The sequence below is a fragment of the Salarias fasciatus genome, chromosome 11, assembly GCF_902148845.1.
Source record: "Salarias fasciatus chromosome 11, fSalaFa1.1, whole genome shotgun sequence".
Taxonomy (NCBI): Eukaryota; Metazoa; Chordata; class Actinopteri; order Blenniiformes; family Blenniidae; genus Salarias; species Salarias fasciatus.
The window spans coordinates 5,649,294-5,660,787 of record NC_043755.1 but is presented as its reverse complement, the minus strand read 5'-3'; the positions used below and the strand labels follow the sequence as shown (position 1 = coordinate 5,660,787).

The window sequence follows — 11,494 nt, the reverse complement described above, 5'->3', positions numbered from 1 at the left end:
TGCAGTTGGTCTTGTTTTCTGCAGAAATGGCTAATTGACACAGGAAATGATGTAACTTTTTTCTAGTAGGTATGCAGCTTGAACAAGCTACAAACCACAGAAAGTTTCCAGCAATTATCTCAATACGTGCTTGTTGCTCTCTGTCTCACTCATGTCTGTGATAGTTTTGCTGTTGCTATCACTTTGACGGTCCAATGCGGTGGATGTGACTTTGACTGGGAAGGTGTGAAAAACATTCAATCGACCATCGACTCTAATCCGGCTGGATTTGTAAGTGAAACTCTTTTCATTCTGATTTTGAGCAGTGAAGTGAAAAGCATCCTCATCTGGAGATGTCGCTCTTAAAAAAATATGTCTTTCCTGTCTTTTAACAAACGTATTAGTACGCATTGGCTGAGTGTGTTGGGTTTTCTTTACATGAAAAGATGACAAAATCTAAGAATCTTGTTCAAACTGGATTAGAAAAGCTCTTGTTGTCTTGACAAGCTGCAAAATTAACAGACATTGTGCAGCTTTACGTTTGTGGTATTACATGTGGCGTATTCTCATGTTCTGTCTCGTTTCCTTTCCTTTCAGCGGACAGTATTTCCTAAAGATTACTATGTAGTGCACCGATACAAACAAAGCATGCTCTGTGACACTGATCCGGTGAGTTGTTTGGAAAATGAACCTTTTAAAACTGGTTTTATGCTGGAAAAGAAGGGGTTACATTTTTATCTGTAAAATGCGGGCTGTTGTGCAAGTTGTCTCGGGTTTCACTGGTAATTGAGAAACTGATGTGGTTGTTCTGTTGACTTATCTCATGTTTTGTATGCTGTGAACTTAACTTTGGGGTTGCTGTGTGGTTTCACCCTCCCCTACAGTGCTGTGTGTTCCCTGCTGCAGTGGTCCTTCAGGACTCCTGGCATGTGCTTCTCAAAAACCTCTGGGATCAGCACCTAAATTACTCCCTCATCCTCGATATAAAACGGACACTGGACAAAATCATTCAAAAGAATGAAAATACACAGGTGGGATTTTGCTTTAGTATGTGACTCCCTGTATTCATAGACGTGGCTCTTCTTATCTGCTGCATTGACACTGAACCGAAACATTTGTCACTCTTTGTTTCTTTTGTCACAGTGGTTCCAGGAGGAAACTGAACTGGCCCGATTCCCCACCGCGTCGTCCTCTCCTGAAGAACTTCTGAAGCTCACATCTGAACTTCTGACTCGATGGCTCCAGGTCGGATGCCTGCCATCGATTGAAACTTGCACCCTGCCCACCTTGCCCCCCTCCATTGAGAGGAAGGATTACGGTCCGTCCAGAGCCAGACTGCTGACCACTCGAGCGATCGACAGCGCTGAAGAAGGACAGCCTGATAAGATGATAGACCTGACGCAGCCGCCGTACAGCGGCGGCCCTCTATCTCTATCATACTCTGCTTTCGTCTGGAGCCCCTTGCTATTCAGACTCTACTGGTGGCTGCTGCTGCCGTGATTACTCAAAAAGGATCTCTCTTTATGATGCACACAAAATGCAAGACATTTCCTGGCACTGAATGATTGTTTTCCTGCACGTGTGTGTGCGCGTTTTTTTTTTTTTTGTTTTTTTGTGTGTGTGTGTGTGTGTTTTTAATGCAGTAAGCTTTGTTAATATGAAGTGACATGCACGGGTTGCATTTAATGTCCAAAGTAAAATTCAAACTGCTAAGCTCACTGTCCAACAGTGCTCTATAACGACTGATATGACAGATATAATCTTATAGCCATTCTCTCTAGAGCAAGTCGCGAGCTCCAGCCAGCTAAGCTGCTCCTGCTAACAACAGACACATGCTGAGCTAGCCAATGCACATAAGCCATTTTCTATGTGGATTTCATCACTGTTTACAAAGAATGTTATGAAAATGTAAGATATAAAAGTCTATGGGTGTTTACTTTTGTATATAAATGTAAATTAAAGACATTTAGATATATGCTTTTTTTTTTTTTTTTTTAGTTTTTGTTTTAACTTACCGCAATGTATCGCAAGGTTTGTAAGCTATATTTATTATGTTCTTTGCTGTTTGTCATCAACGATGGAAAAGTGCATCAGGTAAATGTGCTCAAGTAGGATTTTGGAGTATTTGTACACCATTTTACACATTTCAATTTGCTTGAATTCCTCTACATTCAAAAGGAAATCTCATCATTTTAATTACTTGCCAGTAAATCATAACTTTACAAACATGTTGAAGTGTTTTTAAATAGAAAACCTAACAGGACTCAGCATCAACAGCGATAACACGACCGCAGCAGTACAGCCCTCACAAGCACCATTTTTCTATTTTAAGTTTTTGATACAGTCTACCAACAATAAGTGCATTGTATTTGTACCTTTATAGTGTGGTATTTCAATTTTCACTTGAGTGAAATATTAAAATGTCTCTTCTTCCACTGTTTGGGAGCCAGAGCCCTTCAATGTTGACAGTTTTGTCCGCCGTGCTGTGGAAGAGATTGCATTTTGTCCAGGATCAGGCATTCCCAGCTGCAAGAACAATCGTGAGAGAGCGCGACCGTGGCAGTTCCTTGTGTACATATCCTTTACAACTGTGTTATCAACTCGGATCAAAACATAAAAAGAGAGTCTAACAAGTGAGCGATGAGTTGCAGACAAGAGAGGAATGTGCTGTGGATGGGATGGGCTCCTGAACGTTCTGACTTCTGTCAGAATCAACATGAGAAATAAAAGTGCACCGTTTGGCGCTCACACTTGCCTCTGCTTGTACGCACCCACGCATGTAAGCCTCACAGGGCCTTGCTTGTAGTTTCATAATCCCTGAAAGACAGATGTATGCAGCAGTGGTCACTGCGAGGACAGACTTCATAATGTTTAGACAAAATCTGTAAGAATTCTTAAGGCTGAAGAAGAGCACATTTGGGAGTGATTATGTAAAGGAAGAATGGTGCGAAAGGGCAGTTTGCTGAACTCTGGAGAGCCCTTTTCTGCACAGAGTCCACCTTTCAGTGCAAGCCAGTGTGAGATGCATGCATATAAGGTGACGGTGCACGTGTGGTTGTATAGTTTTTCATTTTCCCATCAGTGGCTTGTGATCCCTGCGTCAGTACCAGGCCGTGTTGCTGCAGGTCCAACATGTTACAACTTAGAACAAATGTGATAATCATGACTCACTTTAGAGAAAGTGGAAAGTCCTGTTACGGGTCACTCACCGCGTGCATGTGACCCCACAAAAGTCTTATTTCTCAGAGGGGAATGGGTTTCCAGGGGGGTTCAAACGACACTCGGCCCTCGCGTGGACATTAAATGCTTCAGATTTGTAGTTTTCCGAGACAAATATTTGCAAGTCTGATCTTTCCTGGCAGCAGGGAGCCAAACGCCAAAGGGGCCAGCTCGATTCCCGTAAAAGGGGGGGGGGGGGAGAGAGAGAGTCAGGGAGAGGGAGAGGAGGGAGCTGGGGGAGGAGGAGGAGGAGGAGGAGGAGGCGAGACGGCGCGAGGGGGAAATAAACCACGTGGCTGCAACGCAGAGCGGAAGTAAAAGCGAAGCACGCGCCTCATCCAAGATGTCTGCGCCCGGGGAGAACACGTTTGAAGACGAGGAGCGAGACGTTGTGGAGGACATGGACGAGGAAGGCAGCGACGACGACGACGGAGGGGAAGGGATGGAGGAGGAAGGAGAAGGGGAGAGGAAGGTGTACGTGCCCGGGATCGAGCCGCTCCAGGCCGGGGAGGAGCTGGAGATGGACCACTCCGCGTACCGCATGTACCACGAGTGCCAAACAGGCAAGTGAGGAGTCCTCAGAGACACCTGGACGTCTGTCCGTCACCGCTGAGACCTGTCGTGTCTGTGCTGTCCGTGTCCAGGCGCTCCGTGTCTGAGCTTCGACATCCTGAGAGATGCGGAGGGAGACCGGAGGGAGCAGTTCCCGCTGTCCATGCTGGTGTGTGCGGGCACGCAGGCAGACACCGCTCTGAAGAACAGGTACAGGTCTCCTGTCTGCCACACCTCTTCATCTATATGTTACATCGTATGTGTTGCATTGTATTTTAGAGTGAATTTATTGTTGCAAAGCGGTTTCAGGTCAGAAGTCAAAAGCATGGCGGATGAGAGCAGTCCGGGCAGTTTGCTACATTCCCTGAAGCATCGTGACACTTTAACGGCCAGCTAACAGTTCAGACTTTCATTTATGAAGGAAGGTTTTATTTCAAGCATGTGAAACAAGAAGAAACAGAATGAAAGATTAACATGCTTATAAAGAACTAGAAGAAATCATCGGAGTATTCTGTCTTATAAATGTTCTTCTTAGTTTGTGTCATGTGATCTTTGTTTTCCTTATAATCACACACATTCAATTACATTTAATTTAGGAAATTTTCACAGCCTAATGAACAGTAACTGTAATTGAGGACTGAATTCATCACCATAGGAAGTCACACTACTGTGTTGTCCACATAATTTGACAACAGTGACCTCATGACCAGGATACACCCAACAGTGTTCACCTTACAGTCACAGGCCAACACAAAGTCAGCTATTCACTCGCACACACACCTAAACACACCTAAAACCTTTTTTTTTTTTTTTTAATTGGACCTGATTGTCTGTGAATCAATGGATGGATTGCTCAGCCAACATTACATGCACATGAATTCCCGGATCCAGAGTTTCACAGTAGAACGTTACTATGAACATCTTTTCTCGCGCTTGTTTTCTTCTCATGGTGCAAACTGGAGTCATCTTCTCTCCAAATCTTACATGCACCAGGCTTCTGACCAGATACAGTTAATTTGTTGTCCCTTCTTTTATTACATCCCCCGACAGGATCTCCTGTTTTTAAGTTGTTGGGGGGTTTTTTTCTCAGAGTTGCGCAGATCCTTGTCTCACACCTTCACAGCTGCCACTGTAATAACATAATTGACGTTCTTCAGGGCGCCTGTCTGCAGCCTTACCTTTGTGTCATTATTTGGTGCATATTCACCATTTTCCAAATTTTTGCGTGTGCGTAGTAATCACAAGACACTTCGATGCGTGAAGAAACTCTGGCCTGCTGCATTAATAGTCTGAGTTTCTCTGTCTCTGCCTGAAATTTAGCAGCCCTGCTTTACTTGCATTTGAATGTTTTGTTTAGTGTGCAGATGTGATGTAAACTGCCTGAACACTGATCCCTGGCTGTGGATGTTACTGTGTAGAAGTAGACACTACTGGGCCTTTTTTTCTTTATTACTAATGGTGAATGTCTGGTGGGGGAAAAAACAAATCAACCAGCAGCTTGTTTTTGAGGTGTTAACCACATCGCATTATGCACAGTGCAGCAGGAGGCTTTTTACTCTCTTCGTTTCTGTTAATCTTTTATGTGTCCCGCAGGAAAATTTCCTTTTTGTGTAAACTTTTAAGGGCTATTTAGATTTAGTGGGAACATCGAGGCGCGTTTTTATTTTTATTACATATAAACCTGAGTACAGATGACAGACTGCGGGTTTGTCTGCCGAGTCGTTTCGCTGTACTTTCTTCTGCTCCTGCTTCCTAATAAACACGTCCATCTGCCCCTTTACAGACTGCTGGTCATGCGCATGCATAACCTTCACGGGACACAGAAAGACAAGGAGGGAGAAGAAAGCAGCGACGAAGAAAGTGATGAAGAGGAGGAGGAGGAGGATCAGGCTAAAAAACCACAGATGGAACTGGCCATGATGCCCCACTACGGAGGGATCAACAGAGTCAGAGTACGGTGGAAGTCTTGCTTTATGGAAGAATTCAGAACGTTTAGTTTTCCCAGGTCTTTGGCTGATTTTGCCTCCCGCTGTCCAGGTGACCCAGTGTGGGGAGCTGTCGTTGGCTGCCATGTGGTCCGAGAAGGGACAGGTAGAAATATTCAACCTCCGACGTCCGCTGGAGGCCGTCCACAGTTCTGCTGCCATGGCTGCGTTCGTCAAACAGCAAGAGGAAGCCACACCGCTCTTCACTTTCTCAGGGCACATGAGCGAAGGCTTCGCTCTCGACTGGTCCCCGAAAGTTCCCGGTATGCGAGTTTAATACTGGCAAACAGATTAACTGAACGGCTCACATACGTTCTCGCTTTTATTGCGTTATACTCACCTTGGACGGGCACACTGAGTTGTTTGTCGGAGGTAAACTTGTCCCTGACTGCACCTGAATGACTGTGTGCTCCGTCCGTCACATAATAAGAAGAGTCTGCAGCTAATGAGAGCTGTCATTTTCATTCTCACTGTCTTCATCACCTCGTCCTGTGTCACGCCACCACATCATCACAGATTTCAAATCAGCAGGACAGAAAAAGCAAGCCCTCCTGATCCGAGCAGCCAGAACACTGTGGTATATTCAGTAACATGGCCAGCAGTGATTAAACACACATAACGTCATGTGAACATGTGAAATATATTTTTGGACTCACAAGCTACGAAGAATCTCTCCTAAATCTAAACTATATATAAGTTTTACAGATTGAGGTAAATTATCAGGTCAATATTTTTATTCTTTGTGTCTTTTGTTTTCCAGATTCACTTGTTTAATGTTACTATCTTATGTTCATGGTTTATTGACAGGTCGCCTCGTCAGTGGCGACTGCAAGAAGAACATCCATGTGTGGGAGCCGAAAGAAGGAGGGACTCTGTGGCAGATCGACCAGCGGCCGTTCAGTTCGCACACCAAGTCTGTGGAGGACCTGCAGTGGTCGCCCACTGAAGCGACGGTACGTCCGCTTGATATCTGAAGAAGTCAGGCTGCAGTAGACGTTCAGCAGGTTTGTTTCAGTCCATACTGAAGCTGTGTGAAACTGTCGGTGTCGTCTAACCGACTACAGGATGTTGAGATAGTATAGATTTCTGCGCAAGAATTAATTACAACAAACGGAGACTTCCGCACCCATTACAGGTGTTTTCCTCCAAAAGCAGGGTGTGGTGAGGGGAATGAATGGTTGGAATGAATGGAACTATGTTGACTTCAAGGGGAACACCTGGTAGTTTCTGCAGCTGTGCACCAGCGCATTGCTGTAGTTGAAAATCAGACTTAAATATGTCATTTATTAGTCTTCTTGCAGCAGGTCTTAACTGAGCAAGTTTGTGGTATGTGGATTTGCATAGAACAGCCTGACAATTCAGGATTTCAGAGACGCTGCAACATTTTTTGAGAGACACCCTGCAGAGATTCTTGTTTGGGTGTCACATCAAGTTCAAACCTCAGAGTTCACCTTTCTCTCTCCCCCCCCCCCCCCCCCCCCCCCCGTTTGCTCCAGGTTTTTGCATCGTGTTCGGTGGATCAGTCTATTCGTATCTGGGATATCCGTGCCCCTCCCAATTCCATGCTCTCGGCCGATGAAGCGCACACGTCAGACATCAACGTGATCAGCTGGAACAGGAGCGAACCTTTCCTCCTGTCCGGAGGGGACGACGGCCTTCTGAAAGTGTGGGACCTGCGGCAGTTTAAGGTAAAAACAAGCGGCAGTTGATCCAAAATATATTTAAAGAATGTTTGATTGAACTTGTGGAAAGTAAATCCATAGCTATGAGTGTTTGTTATGAGACCGCAGTTGTTGCTACACGATAAACAGTAATTAAGTGTAATGTAAATCACCCCCTTCCTAACTTGCCAGCTGCACCTAATTCCCAGCTTTTGTCCTGTCTTGTGCCTGTTGCACAACATTACAACCATAATTACGGTAGCCGCCTTTGTGCAAAGCTTAGAAAGTGTTCTGGATAGCCGTCACGTCTCTCTGCTCCGATGTATCCGCAGACCGGGCGGCCCGTGGCCAACTTCAAGCAGCACAGCGCTCCCGTCACCTCGGTGGAGTGGAACCCCGTCGACTCCAGCGTCTTTGCGGCGTCGGGCGCGGACGACGTCATCAGCCAGTGGGATCTGTCTGTGGAGTCCTGCGACGTGGGCGCCAGGGTGGAAGGGGTGAAGGACCTCCCCCCTCAGCTCCTCTTCCTGCACCAGGGCCAGACCGAGATCAAGGAGATCCACTGGCACCCGCAGATCCCCGGTGTGATGGTTTCAACCGCCCTGTCAGGATTCAACGTGTTCAGGACGATATCTGTGTAGCGAGTGAGTGCGCGCGGTTCGTTTTTAATAAATACTTTGGTATTCACACGAGTAGCTCACATTTTGTGCATTGAGCAGCAAAGAACTTGTAATAATGTGTATATAGCTAGGTTATGTAAGTAATAAATTTTTTTGACATTTATTTGCCGACATCGACGCCATGTGTTGCTCCGACTGAGCCCTCGAGTCTGCTCTGCAGATGTGTCAAGTATTTACGGTATTTCTCGGTGCATGTTAAAAATAAAATGCTTAAATTTAAAGCTCTTGTTGTCTTCATCCCTCTCAAACCTTTTCACAGATGGAGGATGGAATATTTTGTAAATAAACAAAAAGTGCTGCACGCCACACACGATCTGCTTTCTATTAAAGAACATCAACCACCTGCAGCTTCAACTGAATTCTGTCATGAAGGATGTCAGTTGGTGCTCTAGCCCTCCGTATCCCCAAGTCGGATGAAGCAATATGAGACATCAGTGAGTGTTTTCGTCCTGTTATGTAAGCAATTAGAGAAGTGCGTCACATTGTCATGAAAAAGGAGAAATGTATTTTGAATCTTGAGATTCAAAATACCTTCCAAAAAACAGTCACATCTGTTTTTTTTTTAATCCCAATAATTACTTTATTTTTTCTGTATTCCTGATGAAACAAAAGAGAATGTATTCCAACCAGCATTTTCAACACTTGAGCATGAAAGTATCTCCCTTTTACAGCTTCATGACATAAAATAAAACAGCATTGTACATGCAAAATAAAATATACAAAAATACACTGCTGATTGTGATTTAATAATCCCGTGATTGTCTTTGCCTTTCGGCATCAACACAGTCCCACAGCCCAAAGGAAAGATTTGCTGAAGTTCAGATAAGATGCAAAAATAAAATCCAACTGAAGTCGGAAGACATGTGATCTGGTCCAAACCAGAGAGGCTCACATTGTCAGATTTGGAATGTGACATATTCACAGTAATTTCATTACGGGTTGTCTCTGAGGACCCACTGTAAAGCTTTTCTTTCAAATGTATGACAACAAAATGAGACATAAAGACATGCAATACGAGGACTAACTATGGAGACAGGGATATAGCACAGCGTACAATAATGCAGACATTTAGCTGTCTTTAAGGCACTTAGGGTTTTTCATTAAAACAGCATCTCCCGCGTACAGAATGGAGGACAAATATAAAGTATAAATTATCATTCATTTAGTCTGAATCGAACTTAAGCTTCAGTTTGGTAGCAAAGTTTTCGGGTGAATAAAAAGAATCAAAGTGCCACAAACGTGACTGTAAAAATCTAAATTACACAATGATTTATCACCAGAAAGTCTTTTACAATTCTGTTACCCTTGTAGATAAAACCAAAGGAATGTCTTTTCCAGTTGAGCAACATCGTCTTGACTGTCAGCGTCTTAATGACTTTGGATCAATCCAGTTTGTGTTCTTGAACTTTCTGATTAAGTCTTCCATTGAAAGTGTTGGGGTGAGTACAGTATGGTTGATTACTACAGCAAAGGTCTGTGTTCATGGGCCACGTCGTACATCTCTCCTATAGACCGATTTCGTCGTCGAACTCGTCTTCAAACGTGTAGCCTCGTCCCGCTTCCTCCTCGTCTTCTGAATCAGTCTCTGAGTGGCAGCTGTCAACCCTCCTCCTGTCCAGTGGAGTGACTCCTTCATACTCCGAGCTATGTGACGATGCAGGACTAGGCGGCAAATCTGCTTTATGATTAGTGAACTCGGGCTGACCTCCTCCTACCGGGCTCCTGCCCGTCTCGCCCTCAGCGGCGGCCGGGCTATAACACGCCGACTGATCCTCATCCTGGAAGTCAAACCCTTGACCCTCTTCCTCCTCAGATGCCTGACGAATGATCTCCTCTCGCTTGTCACTGAATCTCACTTTTGGTCGTAACCCCTTTGGCTTGATCGCATTCCCATCTGGTGTCCTGTTCTCTCCCACCTGGTTCTCATCCGACCCAACCGAGTTCTTCCCATTCAGCGTGTTCTGCATGTTCACAGAGATCTCCGTGGCCCCTTTGCCCTGTTTTGTTTCCACTATGGATGTGTCGCTCCTGGGGCTGTACACATCCTCTTCATTGGAGTTGAGGCCCAAACCATCCATCACCCCCAACACATCCCCCAGCATCGACGGGCCCAAGTCCAGGTCCAGGTCCAGGGTGAATGAAGACACGGACTCGGAGTGCTGAAGCTCATCGCTCTGTGACCCATCAAGATCGTCTGGATGAAGGCTGCTGTGGTTGGCGGCCCCCTCGGGGCCGGCAGCTTGGTCCTTCTCTGCACTGCCCAGGTCAGCGGAGGCCGAGCTCGGGCCAAGAGTGGACAGGAAGGACGTGTCGCCGAACGCGTCCCCTCCCCTGCCTATGTGCATGGTGTGGCGAAAGTCTCCCAGGGGGGCCGAGATCATGGTCGGGTCCAGGCGAGGAGCCCTGGTTGATTTATGGAGTGGCATTTCTGTGGAGAAGCCAGAATATAAAAGGGAGAGGAAGGCAATGCATGAAGGATGAACAGGCATTCATTCCAGGAAACAACACTGAGCAAAGAAGATAAAAACTGCCCAGAAAGCAAGTTGAAGCTGGAACCCCGCTGATTGGAGAGGATATCTGAAAAATCTGCCATGTTGTGCAATATTATGGGAAACCAGTGAGCGTTTGAGCAGTGCGCGTCCGTGAAGGCCATGCTGAGACTTGTACTTGAAGCACACTATGCAGCGTTAGCACATACTTTTCTCTACCCTCAGGGGTGTCTCCACACAGGAACAAGTATGTCTCTTCTTCATACTGTATTATAAATCTATAATCTCAAATCTCCCTTGAGGCATTAAATTTAGGTACTGGACATCATGACTTTTCCATTTCAATCCAAGAACACAACATTTTTATATATTACATAAATAATTACAGTTGGTCGATATTACCATGCCGTTCATGTGAAGACATCTGCACTCACGTTAATAATAATTAATAGATTGTACAGAAGTACAAGATAATGACTGAAACTATTGTTGAAGTTTGTGTATGAGTGTGTATGTGTGAGTTGAAGCAGGGGAGGGGGCTCACAGGCCCAGCTCTGAAAAACACAGCCCACAATCATTAATAACTATTTCATATTTTCATATTAAAGTATATAAGTATATATTTAATAACTATAAAGAGGCAACGGTAATGGCGTGTGCGGATATTGACAAAGCAATAAAAGGCTCAGTTTCACTCAGGGTAAAAGTCAACATTATGAACGGAGCTCATAAAGCGGCGCCGAAACATTGAAAGAGTTTAGAGGGAGAGACAGAGAGAAACAAAAACTTACTTTAAAGTGAAAACTCTGGTCTTTGGTTGGCTCCCTTTTCAGTGTCCAGTTTTTTCATCAGGCTTTTCGCTTTCCCTTCCCTCTCTACTTTTCCCTCGCTGCTTTTCTCGCCGTCGTTTCGCTTGTGTGAGTTTTTTT

The 11,494-nt window shown here is 45.1% G+C and overlaps 2 protein-coding genes across 2 annotated transcripts; one reads left to right on the top strand and one right to left on the bottom strand.

Annotated features, from left to right (window-relative positions):
• Window positions 1–3,513: 3,513 nt before the first annotated feature.
• Window positions 3,514–8,277, top strand: grwd1 (glutamate-rich WD repeat containing 1). The gene is made up of 7 exons (XM_030103766.1): window positions 3,514–3,761; window positions 3,843–3,960; window positions 5,534–5,702; window positions 5,788–5,998; window positions 6,543–6,688; window positions 7,232–7,423; window positions 7,729–8,277. The coding sequence occupies exons 1-7, from the start codon at window positions 3,542–3,544 to the stop codon at window positions 8,035–8,037; spliced, it is 1,365 nt and encodes a 454-aa protein (XP_029959626.1). The 5' UTR covers window positions 3,514–3,541; the 3' UTR covers window positions 8,038–8,277.
• Window positions 8,278–8,639: 362 nt separating this feature from the next.
• cdc42ep5 (CDC42 effector protein (Rho GTPase binding) 5) lies at window positions 8,640–11,494 on the bottom strand. The gene is made up of 2 exons (XM_030103784.1): window positions 11,357–11,494; window positions 8,640–10,504 (listed from the first exon to the last, which is right to left on the bottom strand). Exon 2 carries the CDS (start codon window positions 10,500–10,502, stop codon window positions 9,582–9,584), a length of 921 nt encoding a protein of 306 aa, XP_029959644.1. The 5' UTR covers window positions 10,503–10,504; window positions 11,357–11,494; the 3' UTR covers window positions 8,640–9,581.

What these genes read in the sequence shown, in the direction of transcription:
- cdc42ep5 (XM_030103784.1), bottom strand. Translation starts at nt 10,502, where the DNA reads ATGCCACTCCATAAATCAACCAGGGCTCCTCGCCTGGACCCGACCATG.
- grwd1 (XM_030103766.1), top strand. Translation starts at nt 3,542, where the DNA reads ATGTCTGCGCCCGGGGAGAACACGTTTGAAGACGAGGAGCGAGACGTT. An exon ending in GACACCGCTCTGAAGAACAG is followed by an intron (nt 3,961 to 5,533) that starts GTACAGGTCTCC and finishes GCCCCTTTACAG; the next exon opens with ACTGCTGGTCATGCGCATGC. An exon ending in GAGGGATCAACAGAGTCAGA is followed by an intron (nt 5,703 to 5,787) that starts GTACGGTGGAAG and finishes CCCGCTGTCCAG; the next exon opens with GTGACCCAGTGTGGGGAGCT.